This window comes from Andrena cerasifolii, chromosome 2, assembly GCF_050908995.1.
Source record: "Andrena cerasifolii isolate SP2316 chromosome 2, iyAndCera1_principal, whole genome shotgun sequence".
Taxonomy (NCBI): Eukaryota; Metazoa; Arthropoda; class Insecta; order Hymenoptera; family Andrenidae; genus Andrena; species Andrena cerasifolii.
The window spans coordinates 19102372-19125679 of NC_135119.1; the positions used below are offsets into that span (position 1 = coordinate 19102372).

Consider the following 23308-nt stretch of genomic DNA (forward strand, 5'->3'; position numbering starts at 1 on the left):
TACGCCGGCTCCTCCGCCGCGAAGGGGGGTGAGAAAGAAATACAATTTAAGCGGTGGAGGGAAAGCCGCCGTCAGAAGCGCACGTCGTGAGTGCCGTTATCGCGCAGTCAATGGTGAATGCGCAACAACACCAGCCAGCCACCGTGGGATATTGTATAAAAGGAGATCCGTCTATCGCTCTCTCCCTCCCTCGGTAGCCGCGTCGGTCCACCCTTTCTCTCCTGCCCTCCGAGGGGTTGCAGCGGCGAGGGGGTGAGCCTCGCGAGGCACCCAGTCAGCGTGTCCATGGAAACGACGGGGTTGGTAACGCCCCGCCGGGCCCGCGGGGCCAACCGTTGCGACGGCGAGCGTCGCGACGCCGACCAATGCCGGCGTGCGTCGAGCCTTCGACATCCGGCCCGCGGCTTTACTCTTCTTCGACGGTTAGAAGGGGCGAGGGTGGAGATGATCGCGGGGGGCTGAGGATCGCCTTGAATCGCGCACCGATACTCCCTAAAACCTCGCCGAAACGACGCTGCCCTGGCTCGCCTCCGCCTGGCGGACGACCTTCCTCGCTCTGCCCGTCTTTCCGCCGACCGTTTAATCGAATTAGAATTTTCCAAGTGCCGCGAAACGCGAACCACCTTGCAGGGAAGGCAGCGCGCCGCCCGCGACGGATCGAAGCGGGCCACTGTTCGACGGCGAACCCGCCTCGAGGATTTTCGGTGCACCCCGAGAAGAAACTCCACGCCGGATGGAGTTAAGGGTCGGTGGTTCGTGCCTGACGGCGGGAGGGCGATCGTTCGGTCAGCCGCTACTTTGTAGATCGGGGAGAGTTGGCGCGTGACTGGTGAACGAGAAGAATTACGTACACGGACTTCTCGGCCGGCTTTTCAGCTCTGTTCGACGGTACGTTGTTTCAGTGCGATCGTTCCGCGGACGCGGGGGTTGCTTTTTGCTCGTCGATGGCTGCCGCGTTTCGAGTTTTAACAATGCGGGAGTTGTGAGCAGGCTGTACCGTTGGATGTACCTGGAGGATTGGAGGACGATTTTTGGATGGCTTGCTTCGATACCAGTGAGGAATTCAGCGATAGCATAATCCTCTCTGAACGTGAGACTCGTGACTGGTCCGGTGACCCAAACTGCATCCCTAACAATCTCCCGTAAACACCATTGCGCGTGAAGGGGGACTCGAGAGTGGTTAGTTGGAAGAAGCATTTCTGTTCGCTGTTCAAAAGTGTCAGGATTCCAGTGACATTCGAAAATGGAGCTCAAGCTCTCCGAGAGGAGAATCGCGGAGCCTAGTGCGTAGTGGCTGTGATGCAACCCTTGGAGGGAGTTTAAGAGTCTGTGATCGAGCGGGGGATTAGAATTTCGAGAATGTAACGGGTTCTGAAGGTTCGCAAGTGAAGGGTCGAAGAATACTGTGCGAGGAAAATGCAGTCGACTTGCCAGCAACAGCAGGCCCAGCCAGGTCAGAATGGCACTTCGGCGAACAGGACCTCGTTTCTGATCGAGGACATCCTCAGCCGCGGTACCGCTCCGCCGCACTCTCATCACCAGCTTCATCATTCGCACCTGACGTCCAGTCACGGGGTGCAGCACCAGCAATACCAGCAGTTCGCCAGCTTGCTGCCTGGTTATCCATCGGCACCACCCACGGCGGCCTTCTTTTTGGGACCACTTTTCGGTAACACCGCGATGGGGGTCGGTGTGGTGCCAGGGGTCAGTGAACTTGCGGCCTTGAAGCATTGCCGTCGACGGAAAGCGCGAACTGTGAGTGGAATCTTCTCGTCACTTATCGCACTTCTCTTCGTGTCCCTCTGCTTCGGTATTCCGTCGTTATTAAACAGCCATTCCGTGGCTCGAACAAAGCTCGAGCCACTAATTCCGACGGCCTCGAATGTGTACAAGTTTTAATCGAAGACAGGAAGTTTGGTAGCCGCTAGCTTCACCTAGAAACAGATTAGATTAGAGCTCAGAGTTTTTATAATTTTAGAGAAACTGCAACGTTCTTCGGAAATTTATTTACACAGAAAGAGTTAGGCACTTATCGCTTATAAATTAATCACCATCCATCGAGCCTCTGTATTTTCTTAAAGCAATATTAAATTATCTTAAACTTTAAATAATTCCTCTGGTTAACAATTTTACAGAGTAAAGTGAAGCGTTGAATGATCAATGAAATTTCTCGCGCGTAGTAAGAAAGCCACGAGTTTACACCCTGCTGGTTGGATTGCATTTAGGTGTTCAGCGATCAACAATTAGCGGGTTTGGAAGCGAGATTCGAGGTGCAGAGGTACCTGAGCACGCCAGAGAGGGTCGAGCTTGCGGCGGCACTTCACCTCTCGGAGACCCAAGTGAAAACGTGGTTCCAGAACCGACGGATGAAGCACAAGAAACAATTGAGGAAATTGAGCACCAGCGCGGGCAGCAACGGCAATCAGAATTCCAATCAGCAATGCACCGGTCAATCAGTTCCCGTCACGTCACCCGCAGGTGAGTGAAACATTTCCCTCCTTTCTCTGTCCTTTATCCGCCGAGGCATTGGGCAGCTCCCTAATCGTAAACAATTATATTTATAAAAGCGTTGCATCGGTTTTCGCTGCGCCTGATTTCACCGGAGAAACGGCGAAAGTTCGTAGACAGCCAAGGGAAATAAATTCTTGGATTAAAGACAGGGGTAATATATTTTTCCTCTCAATAAAACGAAGGAACTTTTGCATCGACCGTAGTGTCTATTCCAAAGGCAGCGAATAAGAGGAGAATTGGAATTTCGGGCTTCGAGTTCGAAAGAGGAGTTTCTAAACTCGTCGATGAGAGACGCGACGCGCGTGATCGCAATTCCGGGGGATGCCGTTCGTTGATAAAGCGGAAGTTAGCCCCCTATTATAAACTCGATGACGCTTAAAATTTTCACGCGTCGCCCCGCTAATGCGAGCGTTTAATTGCAATTGCAGAACCTATGCAATTTCGTATCCGCGTCACAATGCGTAATTACCGCTAAATACGTGTATCGACTTTTCGATAAACAACGGGGTACGCACGCCCGGCGGCCGTGTCTCGCGTTCAATTAAGCTCGGATTAACAACGACGGATGCGCCCTGCGCCATCGAATTATTCGTAAATCAGTTTTCGTAATTCCGCGACAGAAAAAATTCCGCGCGCCGCCGCGGCAGCGCTGATAAGTCCGCGAGCTTGCGAGCGTGTTAAAAGTTTCGAGCTTCGAGGGACTGGGATTATCGAGAGCAATCGGGGAACCGAAATGGTAAATGATGCGAGTGCGAAATTTCCAGCACCCTCTTTCCAGCCGCAGCGACTTCGGTAGTTGCGATTCTAGTTTTATGTTGCAACGGCACCAGAAGCTGAAGATAAAGCACCCTTTTCCACGAGAGAAACAGTTTTTCGTTCCTTTGGCACTTACATCGTTTATATTTAACCCTCGGTTGTCCCAGCTATTTTTTTTCACATCGCGTCGATTCGATCCGAGCCAATTTTCAATCCGCAGTTTTTTAAAAACTATCTGTTAAATTAACAAGGGAAGGCCGCGACATCTGGGACACGGATTTTGATGAATCTCGTGTATGTTGTAGTGTGGGTGTAGTAGACCAATATATGTCTCACATGTTGGGTTCACTACCCCAGGGTTTCCGAAATATTAATAAAAAAAGACGTTTATGCGTTGACGAACAGAAGCGGTAGCGAAGTTCATTGTAGTGGCGAATAGCGGCGCGTGTAAAGGGCAGGTCTCGCACTGGAACTTTCTGTAGATTTTTGCTATAAATGTATTTTGTATGTTTTATTTAGGGATTGCATAGCGGTAAATCGGTAAATCGGTTTGAAGTTTTTTTTTCACTGATAACGTAGTAGATGTCGACGGAATTATGCGGTATATGTATGCGCTACATTGCTATACATCCAATTTTTACCGGTAAATCGCCAAATTTTTACCGGTAATTTGATGAATTACGTATTTCTCGATATTTACCGGTAATTTGATAAATTACGAATTTCTCGATATTTATCGGTAATTTGATAAATTACGTATTTCTCGATATTTACCGGTAGATCGTGAGAAATACGTATTTCTCGATATTTGCCGGTAGATCGCGAGAAATAGTAGCGCATAATTCCGTCGATATCTACTACGTTATCAGTGAAAAAAAGCTTCAAACCGATTTACCGATTTACCGGTCTGCAATCCCTAGTTTTATTCCTCAAAAGATAAAGTACTATTTTTTACATTCTAAAATATGACGTTTATCGTAAAAACAAATGAAACAATAAAATTCACGACACATGGCACGTCTAATAAAAGGTGTACGGCCACAGGGTACATTTTTTTATACACGCGCCGCTATTCGTCATTACAATAAACTTCGCTATCGCTTCTGTTCGTCGACGCATAAAAATATTTTTTTATTAATATTTCGGAACCTCTGGGGTAGTGGATGCTACACGTGAGACATATATATTGGTCTACTACACTTACACTATAACATATATGAGACTCATCAAAATCCGTGTCCCAGATGTCGCGGCCTAAGTAAGTCGCGCAAATTCTGAGATAAAATTTGGACATTTTAGAACATAAGTTGATCGTTGAAAATTAACATTTAAAGTATCACCAGGTTCGAAAGTAGTGCCATTTTCAATGACACCTCAAAGATATTTTACCTCAAAGCCAAATTCTGGGTCATTCTGATCCAGTCTGACAACCGAGGACTAATTTCGCATTACATTTCATTTTTCTGATCCCTACTTCCCTACTAATACCTATATAAAAGTGAAACGTCTGTCTGTTTGTTACATTTGACTAGATTTCAATGAAACTTTGAATATACATCACATACGTCCTGAAGTAGATTACAGGCTATTTTTTGTAGGCTGTTTTATTTTGGAGCTGTCATAAATAATTCCCCGGGGAAGCCGGGCAACTGGTCAGCAAGTTGCAAATTAATTAAGCTGCCCAAATCCTCATTCATAATACTTAACGACCACTCCAATCGCGGATACTAGTCGACGTCGCCCAAGCCTAGAGCTATTAAGAATAAGTAGTAACAAACGTTCCTTATACCCCTCCCGATGAAAACTCTCTAACGTCGTAATATCCAGAGTTAAATAACGAAGCAATTAGTTCCCAGACCGTTCCCTACACGGCGAGCTGCGCGTAAAAGGTACTTTAATCCCTGAATGGAGGTGAATTATTTTCAATCCCACCTCGGATAATCGCCGGCGAAGTTAGAGCATGCGCGCACGCGCGCGCGAAAGTAATAATCGGGGAAAGTAGATCGCGGCTTGTATGTCGCAATTAAATCGTTATTAGTATAAACTTCGTAATTGCGATTATCAATTAGCCATTCGAGCGCGGCCATCGTCGGAATTTCCGGTCCACGTCAAATAGTTCCCTGTTATCATGGCTAATGGACCATATAATGCCACCAAAATTCGGCTGACAATAAATTACGCAACTTTAGTTAACTAACCCCAGACCGTAACCGAGGCTACCAGCAACTATAATGATCAACTAGCGTTCCCTGGATAATGATCCTTCCTTCTCCTACGATTCCCCGCAATCTGTAATGCCGTTTAACGATGTTACCGCTTGTTTACTTATCTTAATAACCGCCGGGGGCCTCGAGAGAAACGATTAGTAAGAAGGGAACTACTTAATTAAACGGGGGACCCCAGCCTGAAGCCACTAACAAAAGACAAACTTAGGGATTTTTTTTGTTCGTATAAATAAAAATATAGGGCTTGGATTTTTTTTATACAGTTTTAAAGCAATCTTTATTTTGCTGGGACAATTTTTTTTTTTAAAATTTGTACAGAATGGCGGTGAACAAAATAAAATGGCTTCCCGGAACACTGCAAAAATACTGGTCCACACTCCCGGGAATGACTGAATCATCTGAGAGGGAAATACAAAAGAGATATATAAACAGGCATATGTTATCTTTGACCTAGCGTAGGATTTTTTTAATATTTCAAATATTCGATTTTTTGCAAGCATTTTGAAAGACAATTCTTCAAACTGCTATAATTTCCAAAGTAATTCGAATTTTGCGAAAATTCTACGCTAGGTCAGAGTTAATATATTCCTGTTTATACATGTTTTTTGTATTTCCATCTCAGATGATCCAGTCCTTCCCGGGAGTGTGGGCCAGTTTGTTTTCAGTGCTTCGGGAAACCATTTTCTTTACCATTTTGTACAATTTTTCATAAAAAAAATTTCTAGCAAAATAAAGATTGCGTTAAAACTATATGAAAAATCCAAGCCCTATATTTTTATTTCTACGAACAAAGAATCCCTGACTTTGTCTTTTGTTAGTGGTTTCAGGGTGGGGTCGCCCCTTAATAGAAAATAGAGCGAACAATGGTTATTACAGGATGGAAACGAAACGCCGGATCCGTCGCGTTGGAAGTGTTAATCGTGGTCGGAATTTTTACCAACCTTGCGTTCCGAGAGACTAATCGGCCGTCGAGGTTCGGCAAGGCCCTCGAATGAAAATTTCGTGCAAAATCGCTTGATCCCATCAGCCACCGACATCGGGTTACGACGGATTTTCGCGATAAATTTTAACGTCGAAACTCGATTATCATCCCCCAACCCTCCTGCCCAACGCGATATCGTATCTTTCAGACGGGAGGGTGGGTTTACTTTTTCTTTTAAAAATTAACACTTTTACAGCGACGGTGCCGACGTAACGCTTTCATTCGCGTTCAAAGTCGAACGGAAACTATTCTCTTTATGTCGAAATGATGCTGAATGTGTTTTATACTACTCGGCTCTGGGCAGGGGTGGTTTTTATATAGGTCAAGTAGGCTGCAGCCTAGGGCAGCAAATTTTCGGCGAAAGAAATTGGAAAAGGTTTTAGCACAGAGGCGTGAGATACTTTTAAGAAGAATTCACTTGTTTTTCACGTAGAAAATTAGAAATAGTTCATGATATGTGAGTTGCTGTATTGAATTATGTAATTTTTAAATTCTCTCGACACTTTTTAAATTAAACTATTTGATGATATTTCACGTAAAGGGCGGCAGATGCTTGTTAACCTAGGGGTGCTAAATCCCCAAATCCGATCCTGGGTTGGGGTAACTTTAAACTCGCCCAAAGAGAATTTCTTCGGAAGAAATATGGTGCTTGATTTTCTATGTCTTTAATAAAAGCATTCTGTAGTTTTTGGTGATGATGGAAAGCTCAGGGTATACAGTAGTAGTCGAAGGAGAATTTAAACTGTAAACGGCAAGGAAAATAAGATAGTTTCATTAGAGTTAATTATATTTTAAAGTTTATATCCTATAATATTATATTGTTGGGGGGTTACCAGAATAATACAGTATTTAGCAAAAGTTCCCGGACTCTGAGTCCAATAATTTATTGTGGTGGAATTAATATACCTGAGAATGATTCTTTTGCAGTAGATGCTGCAAGTGTCCACTGTTTTGTTGAAGCCATAAGCTCGCCCCATCCGATCGCAATAAATTTTATTTATTAAACTCAAACTTCGGGAACTTTTGATGTATGATTTCGATTTTAACACTTGAAACCCAGTGTCCAAATTTTTAGTCCAAGTTCCTTTCGACCACCACTGTTGATGATTTAATGCACATATCGACGGTTTAGTGTAGAAATATTGCATGTCCACTTTTAGCGTTTCTAAGAAAAATAGGTTTAAATTTGCAATGGTACAAAAATATTATTTTTGACAAATTTATGAAATAGATATAAATGTGATTTTTTATACAGCACTAGCAAAGTACCCCACGCTTCGCTTCGGGCCTAAGAGATATTAAGGACTCCATGAAAACACAGTTTACCCCTTTTCACCCCCTTAGGGGTTGATTAGTGAAAAATCCTGAAATTGATTTTTAGGGATTTGTGTGGGCAATCTTTGTGAGTAAGAATCAAGTTGATATCTAATTGGGCCTAAGAGATATTAAGGAATCCGAGAAAATATATTTTACTCCTCTTCACCCCCTTGGGGGTTGATTAGTGAAAAATCCTGAAATTGATTTTTAGGGATTTGTGAGGGCAATCTTTGTGAGTAAGAATCAAGTTGATATCTAATCGGGCCTAAGAGATCAGAGATTAAGGAATTCGAGAAAATATATTTTACCCCTTTTCACCCCCTTGGCGGTTGATTAGTGCAAAATCCTGAAATTGATTTTCAGGTATTTGTGTGGGCAATCTTTGTGAGTAAGAACCAAGTTGATACCTAATCGAGCCTAAGAGATATTAAGGAATCCGAGAAAATATATTTTATCCCTTTTCACCCCCTTGAGAGTGGAATTTTCAAAAATCCTTCCTTAGTGGGAAACCGTCATGAAAACAATATACCTTCCAATTTTCACATTCCTAGGTTAAACGATTTGAGCTTGGCGCTGATGAGTCAGTCAATCAGTCAGGACTTCTTCTTTTATATGTATAGATAAAGAAACAGTGAAGGCATTTCTTCCATATAAAACCTGAAATTTCACAAAAGTGGACATACAATATTTGTGCATTAAGCCATCGATATTATAAAGAATTTCGAACACCTGATTGTCAGGTGTGCAATGGCAGAATGCGTCCGTCGATAGAATCTCTTGCAAGGGCTCCGATAGTACCGCGTTCAAGTATGAATAAACAGCGCTGAAGAAGGGGTAACGGCATTACAGAAATAGAGTATGGATAGAGCAGTAATTGGTGATAACTGCGCCGCTTTGTACACTCACAGAGCTGTACTATAAAATGGCGCACGATCGACGCTCGGGTAGTATAGTAAATGGTACGATCTGCGACCAATTGAATATTGCTTCTGGCACGTGTGTACGGTTGAGTCGATTAAAAGCTGCAACGTGACGCTCAGAAACAAACGTACACTGTGCTTCTCGATCGCATGTCCACTGTCAGCTAAAGTAGCGATGAAAAAGAGTGAAACGGGGCTCTGATTGTGTGGGGGTAGGTACGAACGAAACAAGGGTAGCCGAAAAATTCAGGAGAAACTAAACGTTATTCTATGATAGAACTATCTGCCAGCTCTTTAACATTTCCTCTACGAGAGCTGTGCCTTTTTAAACCGACATACCTTGCAAAGATTAAAAAGAAATCCAACTTTAATAAGGGATGCTCAGGACGCAACGATATTTATAGTCATCTAGTTTGCCATTTCTTTCCTTACTGTCCTAATCCATGTTTGTAGTCGAGACTCGTTTTCAATCGTGTAACACTTTAACTGTGTGTAGGTTACTCCAGTTCATTTTATTTGCATCAGTTTTAGTTTACTTCTTGTTTTCATGTAGTTAATGGTTACTCCAGATATTTACTAGTAGCTTAAAGTTCCCGGCACTGCCCGGGTTATATATATTTTTTTGGTGAAGGGGAGGGAGTTTTTAAAAAGATTTCTTAGCGAGCACTTAGGGGCTAAGAGGAATCTACCTAGCTTTCATGGACATAGGATCAATGGTACCAGAGAAATCGTGATGAGTCAGTGAGTGAGTGAGTGGCATTCGGATTTTATACATACAGATTATTTAAAAAAAAAAATAAAAACGTTAAAACCTTCTTCTTGTCAAGACGAGGAAAGTGCTGTGACACTTGTAAATGCAGCTAATATTTAGCGTGACAGCGCTAATATTTACGTGAGAAAACGTATTTCAAAGTAGGTACTTAAGCAATTTCAAATTTATGCAATTTATTATTTATTACATTTATTCATTTACTATTACTCATCTATATGCAGTGGCGCACCCACAGGGGAGGGGGGAGAGGCAAGGGCCCTGTCAACCCCCCAATAAAGTGGCGTTGTAAATAGAAAAGAAAACTGGATTTCATTCTTCAAATAAACTTTTATAAGATGCTTCGTTAAATTCTGTACGAGCAATAAACGCGCAATAATACTAATAATATGCTCGCATAGAATTTAAAACGCAAACGTCAAACGTCCCGGATTCGATCGACCATTTTGAAACGCACATTTCACAGAAGAATATCCGCGGAACACTGTGCCGCCACATTTTTCATACCGTATCGCTTTACCTTTTATGCATTCGTGATTGCCAGGCAATCAACCAAGCCCGTATGTTTGCGCGGCTAACAGAATGCGCATTGATGTCCTCGATGCTGCGTGCATTTCTACAATATCAATTAGCTTTACCCTCGGAGCATCGAAACGAAGGGGCAAAAACTGTAGCTGATTTGCGCAACAGCAACAGGGCCCCCGAAAGCTGTCCAGCAATAAGCAAACTCTCCCGGAGCTAATCTCCGCGCGATATCGTTTCGAGAATTAGCAACTGATTCGACCGAGTGGAATTCGATCGGCGTACTTTTCCCCGCGCACGGCGAGCGTTGCTTTCCCAAATGATCAGCCGAGTCCTAGCCCCGGAGGGCACGGTCTCGAGTCATCCCCCGTGTCGCGCATCTACTCGTAACCTTCGCCGTAAGTTCCTCGTCTCTCTGGCCAAGATGGCTCCGCTCGGTAGGAAGGGCTAACGAAGTTAGTAGACATCTCCTTGGCAGCCGGGAAGAAGGGTGGCCGGAGGGGTGGAAAGCACGTAGAAGATGAGACCGCCTCGTCGTCTAGAGACTCCGACGGATACCGTCTAAGGAACCCGAGGAGAGTTACGGCGCCCCTCGACCCTCCCCTACCCCTTCGGCCTTTCGTTGCTTCCACGAACCACCCCCCCTCGGCCTTGCTCCCAGCACCCCCTCTCCCCTTTCTTACCTCTTGTCTTCTCGATTCGGTCTTCGAGAAAATTAGTCAATTATCGGCTAAGTGCTCGGCCAGACCTACATTCGTGATTGCTCGCCGCACCGAGGCCTGCCGAGGACCCGCGCTTGTATATCGGCATAGATCCGACCCAATTCAATCGGCGGATTTCACGGTCCACTCCGGAACAGATCCTTCGAATGCGGATTCATTTGCTACTCCGGCTGATCTGTTAATGAGGCGCCCCGGGGGTGGGATTGCGGCTCGCAATGGCGGGCAAAGGAACGTTGGAAAGCGATGTGCAGATTTAGTAACGGAGTGTGAGTGAGATGGGAATCGAGGAAGAAAGAATGGGGGATGAAGAAGTTTTGCCCGCAGGTGTTCGAAGGGCTGGAACTTTACGTGTTAGGAGGAAGTTTAAACTGAATTTTATGTAGAGAGGAGGCGTATGGGTTTTAGGAGAGACAATTATGCTGGATAATAGAGCTGAATTTCTAGGACGAAGGGTCAGGATTTCCCACTTGCTCCGGAATCTCCAGATAAGATTCAATTTAAAGTTCCCCGTCCCGCTTGCAGAGCTATTAAAATTCTGTCGACCTAGGTATCTGTAATTTCGACGTGTAACTGGAGGCGTGCATTCTGGTTTACTCTGCGGTAAAATTTCCCTCGTTCCCCGTTGCTTTTGCGCTGCTCGTTACACGGGACGTTCAAGCTCGAAATTATTGCAACTTCTGGGTATTGATCACAGAGTTCGACAGCCATCTGGACTTGCAACGTTCAATAGCTGTCTCTTATAGGTTCTCGTGCCCTGAAAACGAAACCGCAAACCGTTTGTCGCCATCACCCTCAGTTTTTGAGAAATTCGATTTTGAAAAAAAAAATGCCAATTTTCAACTTTGAACATCTTTTGCGTCGAAACGGTAATAGTTATTCGGTTGCTCTTTGCGTCAAATTATTCTATGAACTCTCCCGAATACAATGATATAAGTTATTATTGCATTATGAATATTTATATATGTTTAAACAATGACTGAAGAGAATAGGACACCCGAAATGCACCAATTTTTGAAGATATTTTTCAATTTATTTCCAAAATTAAGGGTCTAGGAGGAAATGTGACTATTCCACGCGATGCAGCAGACATTTTTCCTTCGGAAAGCATCAACAGAAGTGGTAAGTCACGTTTTGTTTTCAATACAGAAGCGAAATAGTTTGGCAAAATATGCGGCGCCGACAGTGGTAGTCAATGGCGGCGCGCGATCCACTGCCGCTCAGCGTAACGCAATCGCTTAACGCGCGTGACTATCACTGTCGACGCCGCATATTTTGCCAAACTATTTCGCTTCTGTATTGAAAACAAAACGTGACTTATCACTTCTGTTGATGCTCTCCGAAGGAAAAATGTCTGCTGCATCGCGTGGAATGGTCAGATTTTCTCCTGGACCCTTAATTTTGGAAATAAAGCGAAAGAAATCTTTAAAAATGGGTGCATTTCGGGTGTCCTTTTCCCTTTGATCGTTGTTTAAACATATTTAAATGCTCATAATGCAATAATAACTTATATCGTTGCATTCGGGAGGGTTTATAGAATAATTTGACGCAACGAGCAACCGAATAACTACTACCGTTTCGACGCAAAAGATGTTCAAATTTGAAAATTTGCAGTTATTTTAAAAATTCAATTTCTCAAAAACTGAGGGTGATGGCGACAAACGGTTTGCGGATTCGTTTGCAGGTCACGGAAACCTATAAGAGACAGCTATTGAATGTTACAACTCCGAAGAAAAAGTCAAATTTTGTTGGACTGTGTTATGGGCGCTTAAAACAGTAGAAATATGGATGAGAATATATCCAAGCAGATTAGGCACACAGAGTTCACGCAAGTTTAAAAATCGAGAAGCTTAAACATCCCTAATAGGTAATTAAAAAACAAATATGCAGACCAATGTGCACAGAAATGAGGAAACACAGAAATTAACCCTTAACTGGTATCTTGGGGTCGCTCATGACCCCAGGCACGCAAAGTTCGCTGCAAAATTTTTGGTTGCCTAAGTTTGTAAACTGTTTTTCTAATTAATTTCATAATAATAGTTTAACTTTCTAGGTTTCTATTATTTTACAGATTACCTAAGAACAAAATATTCATAGAGGTTGATTCAGGGTCGACTTTACAAATTTCTGTGTCCTTTTTTATTTTGAGTCTGCCACCCCAGTATACCAGCCACGTTTGCCGAAAACAGTATACCAGTTAAGGGTTTAAAATAAACGTACCTATCGGAATATTTCGAAGTAGATTAGAGGAAAGAATAAATCTTAAGGTCGCGAGCCTCCCGAAATAACAATTAACGAAGCTGCGACGCAATTGTTCACAGAACGGCCAGTGGACTTCTCGCTGAGCGGGGGCCGAGAGTCACGAGCGAGCAGCGACGCTGCAGTGGACTCCGACGACGACGAAATCGACGTCCTCGGCGACGAGACACCGTCGCCGACGCGAGCGGCCAACATCCACGTCTCCAGACGCGGTGGCTCGCCAACGAGTTTTCATCAGATGACGCACCCCCATTCGGTCACCCTGTCTCATCAACCGCAACACGGGCAAACCATCCAACGCCAACATCGCTGAAATGAAGCCCTCCGAGCGTCCTCCTCTTTCGACGATCGCACGGCCAACTTAACCGAAGGATGCATCCGAACGTCCACTCAGGAACGGCAAAGTTGAAGGGTCTTCGACCGGACACTTGCAAGATCCGCGGAGGGAAGAAGCATTCCGCTTATTTCGCTTCAACGAAGGACGAAACGCAGGAAGAAGCGTCAGAGAGCCATTTGCATTGCGTCGAGGACTCTAGGGATGAGATTGTTGTGAACAAATTCAGGATTACGGAAATTCTTTGTGCAATCGAAGGCCTTTACGTTCGTGGTTTATTAGTGACTTTCGTGCGGAGACAAAAACGGGAGCGTGTTCTTTAAAGGTTTCCGGAGATCACTAGACACTTGCTTAGGAAGGGATGGTTCCTTGAGGTTTGAACATTCGAAGGGACGTCGCCCCCCGCTGCAAGGTAAATCCTAGTAACCTTTTAAACAGCAAAAGTGCAAGGGAAACGCGCGCCCTTCTTTTCTTTCATTGCCAAAGAATCAGTGGTCGGTGAAGCGACGACGAAGACAGTGTCGATCCCGATTTCAGTGTCAGAAGACTCTCGTGGTTGGACCAGTGACGATGCTATTGAGAAGACGAAGGGGAACGGTGTAAAATAAGAGAATTGCCAGAGACTGTGCAAGCGAGGAAAAGGAATGTAGAAAGTGTAAACGTGTAAATGACTCGGGTAATCGATCTCTCGCGACACTTTTTATAGCAAAAGAAAAACGCCGTAATAAAAGCTAGTCGGTTACGTGTCACTTTTTATAGCGAAGTAGACAGTTAGCTTGTGGTTCAAGTTGGGATTAAAATGTCACGATGTAACGCGGTGTGTTCTCTTTTACCTTCCTTCGTTCGTCTCGTTCACTAAATAGATAATAAAAATAATAATAATTCACACCGGATAATAATTTCGGTGAAATTTATCACATAATAATAGCATTTGTTCCTGACAGTACGATATCATAAATTTTAGATTCAAATCTTTTTATATTTCGCGATTTTCTATTCCCTTTTTTTAAGTCAACGGAAGACTCCTTGTAGAAAGCACTGTAAGTGCTAAAAATCAAATTTTATAGTATAGTGTTAACATCGGCACGTAGAACATATATTTTTATTTAATTCTGGCAGTTACAGTGTTTTCTACAAGGACTTTTCAATTCTATCAACTTTCACTATTCACTGTGAAAATTAATTACGAAAGGAACGTCGAGTAGTCGTGGCACATTTTTACGTTGTAGATATCCATTGTCGGCAGAGAAGCATCTCGATTGACATTTTATGGCGTCTCGGTTCAGGAACGACCGCCGAGCCTTTCGCGCAACATTACCATCCCGCTAATTGGCAACGTGACATTTTCCTGCCGGTCGTTTGGGGCACTACGGAGGCTCGAATTCGTTCGCGAGTCAGAGAAAGGCAGGCAATTAATCTCGGCTTAATTTCGACGCAACTGGAAGGAACGACCCTTTCAGCTGTTGAGTCGTGAATCATACGGCCATCGAGTCAAACTTTCTTGCAACGTCCCTGATAATTTCCATTGCGATTCAAACGGTGTATACACACTTACGTAATCCAAGAACTATACAGTAGTTCCAATATAAACAGCATTTACCATACTTTTTTTGTTCATCTAATCCTCTGGATTATGTGAAATCTCCTGAAGCTAATTTGTTTAAACTTAGCATATCATATAGCGTATCATAGCATAGGATAGCATAGCATAGCATAGCATAGCATAGTATAGAATAGCATAGCATAGCTTAGCTTCCAGGTGGATCGCCCGCTTAAGGGGAGGTTTCGGTCTAGAGCCCAAAAAAATAGGTGATCTTTAGGAATTAATTAAAGGAAAACTACTGTATATAATTTAATGGAACGTTTTGCATTGTATTAAGGATGTCTTAAATTATAAAAATATATTTTTTGTTTTATAATTAATCATTACAGACGGCACTGGGGAGTCGTTAAAGTCAAGGCGTCAAAAAATTGATCAAAATCGGTGGGACCTGTATCCCCAAAAGTTATTATCCGATTCGACTGAAACTTTTTTTATTTTCAGGAATATACTTCTGGCTAGGGGGAGAACCAGAAAAAAAATGCAAAATTGACATTTTTTAAGAAAATAACTACACTTGAAGTTTGAAATCACTTTTTCCCTATATTTTTCACCCTTTCAACGCCTTTGAAAATTATACATTTTAAATTTTTTGTATTTTTTCTGGTTTTCTTCCTAGCCAGAAGTATATTCTTCAAAATAAAAAAAGTTTCAGTCGAATCGGATAATAACTTTTGGAGATACAGGTCCCACCGTTTTGAGAACACTGTTTCGAGAAAAACGCGTTTAAAGTTTTACGTGAGTGCCGAGTGGCCGGGTGTTACCCCTGCATTTGCCGCTACTCAAAAGCCTATAACTTCGGGAATTTTACGAATTTCAACAAATCCTTTTAAACACGTATTCCTAAAAGATTGAACATTCGAAAAATGAACTAAAGAAAAAAATCGACTTTTAGACCGGAACCTCCCCTTAAGAAGACGAGAGCACAGAGTATGAAAGACAGTACAGATCTCCCACGGAACTGACATGTGCATAGATCCTTTCAGAATGGAGCAGTTCCCACTTGCCCGCATTATTTACTGACACAGAAACAAAGAGACAATTCACTCTGAACCGCCCCGGCACTGACATGTCTGCTTAGACCTTCCTCGTTCTGAGGAAAAATTCCAAGTTGAAGAGGGTGTTAACCACAGACATTTGCTTCGTTTACTTCCTAACCAGACGTATGTACCCTACTAATAATCTCGCAGAACCTAACCGAAGACCAATTACGTCGGGGGTGGCCGAGTCAGGCTCGTACGTTAGGCGTTCGAACGTTTAAAATCGACGTCGACGAGGGACAACGTACTGCGCGGACGTCTTTGCTACCTGTTGCCGAAGGTTAGGAGCAGAGCCGAGGTATCGTGTCTGGAAAGAAAGGGATATTGCGAGCTGACAGGCAGAGCAGCGTTTTCGGCTGAAGCACGGCCATAGGCGGAGCCTGCGGAGCACGTCGTGCTTCCAGTTGGGGTGAATCCTAATACCCAGATAATGGGAAGTAATTGCGAGGGATCAGAACGAGCGGAGCCACTCTCTCTCCGGGCTCAGGAGCGTGTATAGGAGAGAGGGTGGAGGTGTCAGCGTTCTCATCCCCCTTGCGGCGCTCGAGATCCGTGGGGGTGGATGAAAAGGACGGTTCAACGGACGCGCGTACGCATCCACCCACACAGCTGCACGCACTCGCTGGCCCGGGGGAGGGAGGAGGCAAGGGTGACTGAGAGGGACGGAGGTCTATAATCATATTATCGAGGCAAAATCACGGCGCACATTCTCAAATGCACGACGTATGACGGTGTTTTGCGACGAAAAACGTGGACGCGCATCCTTCCACGTTCCATGCGCGGCCGCGGTTCTATTGCCATCGAGATCGCTGGGTCGAGGATGCTTCGGGGTGCATTCAGAGCGACGCCAAGGAAAAATGAAAATAGCCCGCTGCTGTTTGCGGGTAGATGACGTTTCGTGGGGTAGGGAAATGTGCGATTAACGAGGTCCTAGGTAAGTGGCTCACCTCGGTGGCGCACGCAGGATTTAATCTTGGGGGAGCCGACTTCAATGGATATAAATATTTATAGACCAAATTCGAGAAGATTCGTTAGGTGATTGGAAAAAATTATTTAAGGGCATCCGCCGGTCAAAAATCGATTTTTTTTATATTTTCATTCAACAATATCTGAAGAATGTTCAGTTAAAATTTTGGATCGAAATTCCTGACGGTACAGATTTTATAGGCAGTTCAGGGGGATCAACAGTGTGACGGTCTTAAAAATAGGTGTTTTTTGAAGATGCATTGTGACGCAGGTGTAATAGGCAGAAATGTGATTTTTCTTTTAATTAATAATACGTTTGTTCGTCTAGAAAAAGAAGCAATTTTTGTTTTAATCGAATAAACGCGTGGAAATTAGGGCGCTCACGGGCAAGTCCCCGTCACTAGACGAACGCGCTCGGCGTCAAACTTTAAGTAGATTTTTCTCGAAACAATTTTTCACGCACTATCGCCACGATAAAAAATGCAATTCTTCACCGAATCTAAAAATTCAAACGGAATTCTACTCGTAATTGCACTGACTTCCGCGCTACCCTCTATTGCGAATTTTCATACACTCAATTGTTTTTTACGAAATATTTTTGTGCGAAAAAACTCATGTTTCAGGGACCATATCGTTTAAACATTTGGCTATAATCGCTCAGTTGTTTGTTAACACTGCCTGAGGGTGGTACGATAACCACGCACGTGTAATTAAGGAATAACTTTGGTTTTTGAATTTTTGATTATCCTGTCTAAAGTTATCGTGACGATAGTGCAGACCAGTTTTTTTTTACAACGCTGCAGCACGCAGTGCATATCAGAGGCAGGAGTGGGCAAAAATGAAATAAAAAAATTGTTTTATGCTCTACGTTTGTAGCAGAATAAAGTGCAAAAACTTTTAGACCCATACATTGTATACTTTTTTCTAAAAAAAATCGTAAAAGTCGCCTATGTTTTCGCGCGATTTGATCGGCGGATGCTGTTAAGGGGTTATACCTAGTCAGGCGGCCGAAAAGAGGCGAATATATGTGAATTTTTTTTGAAGAAGCGAATGCGTATATTTTTACACAACTTTTTGCGCTTAAAAGGGCAACATTTAAAGAACATTTGGTAATTTTTTCGTAGAAAAATATTTACGTTTATAATAAAGTAGCAAGCGACATCCAAGAAGCCTTTTTAAAAATTTGCTTTTGCGGTTAGCAGAAACATATTAATGCCGGTTGTTACTTTATTATAAACGTAAATATTTTTCTACGAAAAAATTACCCAATGTTCTTTAAATGTTGCTGTTTTAAACGCAAAAGGTTTTGTAAGAATATATTCTTCCACTTCTTCAAAAAAAATTCACAAATATTCGCCTCTTTTCGGCTGCCTGACTAGGTATAACCCCTTAAAGAATAAAATTCAACTTCCTTTTCTTCTTACAACGCCCCTTGGGGGTGCCAGAGCTCCACTGGTTTAGCTTTCGTATAGAAACCACAGTGGCAAGACAAACTGTCATTTATTACATCGATCTGTTATAGAATATTTTTTTAATTAGTATTATTTAAGGAATCGTAAGCTGGATAAATACAGAACAGAAAGCACACTGTGATTTTTATATAACTATTTCCACTGAACGGTTTAAGGTTTCAACTTCAGATGTACCTACCCCACAACATTCCCAGTAAATCTGTTTCTCACAACTTTAACTTTTTCAGAGCAAGATAAACGTCCCTGTTTAACTAGAACACTTTTCTACTTTCTAGAAAATAAAAGTTCCTTCTTTGCACAAAAATGTATGGAACAGAAGTTTCGGTTAATACACTGAATTTTATAACAGTTTTCCCGTAACAGACAGGATAATAGTCATAAAGTTACAGTTACCTCACGACTCATTGAAAATTCTAACAGCTTAATTAGACCTCTGGTAGCTACAGCTTTGAGGTTTCAGAGGAAGAGATTTAACAGTTTTCTGGAAGATAAGGTTTCCAGAGCTCCCGTTCGGAAACCTCAAAGCTGTACACTTTGGGACTCTGGCAGCTTTTACCACCTCGATATATCCCTTCTATACGCGCACGGAGGATCAAACAGCGCGGCAGTGTCGGGGAGCGCGTGAAAGGGTGAGGATAGAGAAAAGAGCAAGTATCTCCGCGGAGTAATCGGATGGCGGGAGGCCCCATTTATGATGTTTATTAGATTCCGTTAAGACGTCTGTTATTACGGTACGTAAATAAAGGGGGAAAGGAGCAGCGCCCCGTGCTGCGCAGAGGGGTGGCAGGAATGCGGCGAAAATAATGAAATAAAGGACAATGAAGTGGCAGGTACAATAGCCAATAGGACCTACGACGTACGAGACCCAGCAAGGCGGTGCGGCACAAAGGTGGCTGGAAAACGGAGGCTGCAGCCGAGGGGGGTAGCCGTGGCGGGCTAAATGCAGTGGGCGTGTTCCCATTACTTTCATTATTTTCTGTCATAGGGGTTCGGCACCGATATGCGCGGCATAGGGTGCTGCACCGAGGCTGGTAAGCGGCCAGAGGACAACTCGAAATCCTACCTGCCCGGCGCCGTCCTGCGTCCAGGCGACGCGAACAACCACGAGGGCCAACCTTAACGTTAATTAGACAGGCTGCCTCGAAATGATTAAGGGATCAGCTACTTAGGCGACTTTAATCGCTCGCCGCGGTATCGGACGCTTCAAGAGGGAGGGGGGGTTAATTATAACTAGGGAATACAATCTCGCGATCCCAGCTGTGTTTTGGATTCCAAAAATTCCTGGGATTTGATGCAACTGATCCAGAGAATTTAGGGATTTTTGAAAATATGACATACTTTATGGACAACTGAGAAATAGAAAAATAAACAGAATAAATCAACGTAGTCATTGCATAATAATCAGAATGATTCGTTTAGAAAAATAATATTAAGTCGCATATAACTAACTAAAGTATGTTTGATTTTAGAATATTCTCATCTTCCGCTATTTTAAAATCGCGCGATTTGCGAAGCGCAACTTATTGTCTGAAAATATGTGAAGTCGATAGGAAACTTTTTCGTTTGCATTTCTAAAAATCTTCGTAATGGTTTATTGATGTTACATATTTATTCAGACTTTATTATTCTGCGTTGCTCTACTGTTTTTTTTTATTGTTGGCAATGATTTTAGTTTATGTTTCAGACTAATGGTGGAAAGTAAGTTTGTTTACTTTAAAGAAAGATTTGGAATTTTTACACAAAATAAAAAATTTAATTATTAGTCTGAAATGATAGTAAATAATGACCGGGATTGTATTCTCTAATTATAACACTCAGGGTGGGAAGTTCTGTTTCTCTTTCCTCGATGGCAATGAATGTGCGGTAAGATCGTTATTTCGATAAAATAGTTTTGGAAAATTGGGGTTCGGTGTAATGTAAGGACATTGTGAAAGTATGTATTATAGCAATGTGGTAAGGTTTGTGTTCGTGAGGTCATCGTGGAAATGGTGCAAGAGTGTGGCTTCAGGAGTTTGTCTACTTTGGCTGTTCACATACTGATAATACTACTGTGGTGCGTCACCTACGTTCATGGTCGATGGAAACATTAAATTTTGGGAATAGGTCAGTGATTTTTTTTGTTTCTTGAAGAATACAGATGAGAGAATTAAGGGGGAACAATACCTTGAAGCCCGGAAAATAGTGCAATTTTTTTGAATTTTTTGTTCGATATCCATACTTCGTAGGAAAGTCATTGATATGGGGTTTAAATGCGCATGTAGCGGACAGTATTTTAGAATTTTTATGTGACAAAATATACAGTTTTAATCAAGTTACAGAGGTCGCCGTAGAGCGCGACTCGTCGAACACGATCTGATGATTTCCCACATTATTCGCGTCGCGTTCATCAGAGAAAAGAAGGGAGAGCATTCTTTTAATCTATATTAATATATTTACACTTAAGCGTACGGAAATTTAATTACAATAATTTTTGGAGAAATGACGGAGCTTAAAGGGGAAAGTTCTAAAATTTCGAGTCAGTTTAAGAAAAAAATCAATATATTTTGGGGTGGAAAAAATAGTAAAAATAATTTATTTTTAATTTCCGTACGCTTAACTGTAACTATATTAATATAGATTAGAAAAATGCTCTCCTTTATTTTCTCAGATGAACGCGATGTGAATAAAGTGGGAAACCATCAGATCGTGTTCGACGCGTCGCGCTCTACGGCGACCTCTATAACTTGATTAAAACTGTACATTTTGCCACACAAAAATTCTAAAATACTGTCCACTACATGCACATTTAAACCCGATATCAATGACTTTCCTACGAAGTATGAATATCTAACAAAAAAATTTTAAAAAATTGCACTTTCTTCCGTGCATCAAGGTGTTGTTCCCCCTTAAGTCACAGGCTGCTGGTGGTGGTGAATCAACAACAGTCAACGATTTCAATTCAGTCATAAGTCACAGAATCACTGTCTAAATCCTAAGTACCATAAAGCAATCAACAAAATTATGTTTCAGGAGTTGAATTTGTAAAAAACGAACAGAAAAATTCCTCGCGATGCTCTCAGGCATACGCTATTATGTCAATAATGAAACTGATGCTATAAATTCCTTTACCACTAACCTGGCTGAACGCAGGACGCGCGCATGACGGTCGAATGGCAGTTTTTCGCACAAATTTCGAGCGTGTGACTCGCACACCATCCGAAACTCAACTGACTGAACAGCAGCAGCTCGATGATCGTATTCTTAAACACAGGCCTGTAATTTCGTCGGTTCTCTTCGAAAGCGCGTATACTTATCTTCTAGGAAACGGCACCCCGCGGCCAGGCGTCCGTGGGCTGCGCGTATCTGTAAACAAAAAATGGAATCGCGAGCCTCGTAACTAGTCGTAAACGCTCCCGAGTGTTTCGTGCCCCTAAAACCGGCCTGGAAATTCACGTCGAGCGCTCAATTGAACCTATTACCGGTCATAAAGTGCATAACACGAAACAGTATGTCGTTGGTACATCAAAGGGGGGAGTTATAATACGAGAAGGGTGGCCCACGCCTACCTTCTAATCCCAGCAAATCAAATTACTTTCACTAGCGGATAAGATCTATGAATCGCCCCCACAAAGGATCAATGGAACTTTACAATCGAGCATAGCGACGTGATCGCAGATATGAGGGGCTGCGAGAATTCGTTAAATGACGAGACAATGCTTTATGTCATTAAACGTTTACTTTGCTGTTGCAGTGAAGTGTCCACGAAGCAACGAATTTTTGCAGAAGCGAAGGGAATATATGCAAATTCGATTAAGAGGACGTTCCGGTCCAAAAATGCCCATAAATCGATTTTTTTTTATTTCATTTTTCGAATGTTCAACATTTTACGAATACGCGTTTAAAAGGATTTCTTGAATTAAACGAACTTCAGTAGCGGCGAATGCGTGGGTAAAACCCGGTCACGCGGCACTGACGTACCTAAAACTTTAAACGCGTTTTTCTCGAAACAGGTTCTTCTAATCTGTGGGACTAATATCTCGAAAAGTTATTATCCGATTCGATTGAAACTTTTTTTATATTGAAGGATATACTTCTATGCAGTGGATAAACCTCTTGCATTTTAAACATTTTGAAAATTTGTATTTTTCAAAGCCGTTGAAAGCACGAAAAATATAGGAAAAAAGTGACTTCAAATTTCAAGTGTCGTTATTTTGTCAAAAATTTCACTTTTTGCCATTTTCAATGCTCCGTTCACTAGGGAATTTAATACCCATCATACCCTGGCATTATTTCTTATTTCAGACCAATGATTTAGGTGCTACACGTCTCACCGTTTTGCATGAATTTTTTTACGCCTTCACTTCGACGAACGCCCACTGCCATTTTCAATGATTAATTACCTAAAAAAAAATATATTTCTATAGATTAAGATAATCTTAATACAATGCAAAAAGTCCCATTAAATTATCTGTGCTAGTTTTCCTTTAATTAATTCCTAAAGATCGCCTATTTTTATGGGCTCTAGACCGGAACATCCCCTTAAATACACAAAAACCCTGTACACTGGTAAATCACCCTCGAAATTTAATTACGTATGTAATATTGTATATTAATAACATCACATACACATCTTACATACTATTCACGTACAACCCTTCAATAAATTGTACGCACCACAAAAATTTCAATTCGTAATCACCAAGGGAGGACAATTAAGGGTGCGAAAGTTTGAAAAAAAAGTCGACTCGAGCAGGACTGAATATGAGAAAACTGTAAGCCGAGGGGGTTAAAATCATTCGTGGGGGTTAAAAGTTTGTAAGCAGCGGTTTAGAGACAGTGGTAGTTTGCTTTCGTCGTGGAGCAATGGGGCGGACGGTTGCCCCGGGTAGATTTATTCGGAGGGTTCGCTGAGACCCGTGGATTGACACGCGGCGACG

At 42.5% G+C, this 23308-nt stretch overlaps 1 protein-coding gene across 1 annotated transcript; it reads left to right on the top strand.

The window, feature by feature from the left end:
- Window positions 1-14108, top strand: Bsh (brain-specific homeobox). Its single transcript, XM_076830494.1, has 3 exons — window positions 1-1755; window positions 2226-2478; window positions 13043-14108. Exons 1-3 carry the CDS (start codon window positions 1417-1419, stop codon window positions 13291-13293), a joined length of 843 nt encoding a protein of 280 aa, XP_076686609.1. The 5' UTR covers window positions 1-1416; the 3' UTR covers window positions 13294-14108.
- The last annotated feature ends 9200 nt before the right edge of the window (window positions 14109-23308 follow it).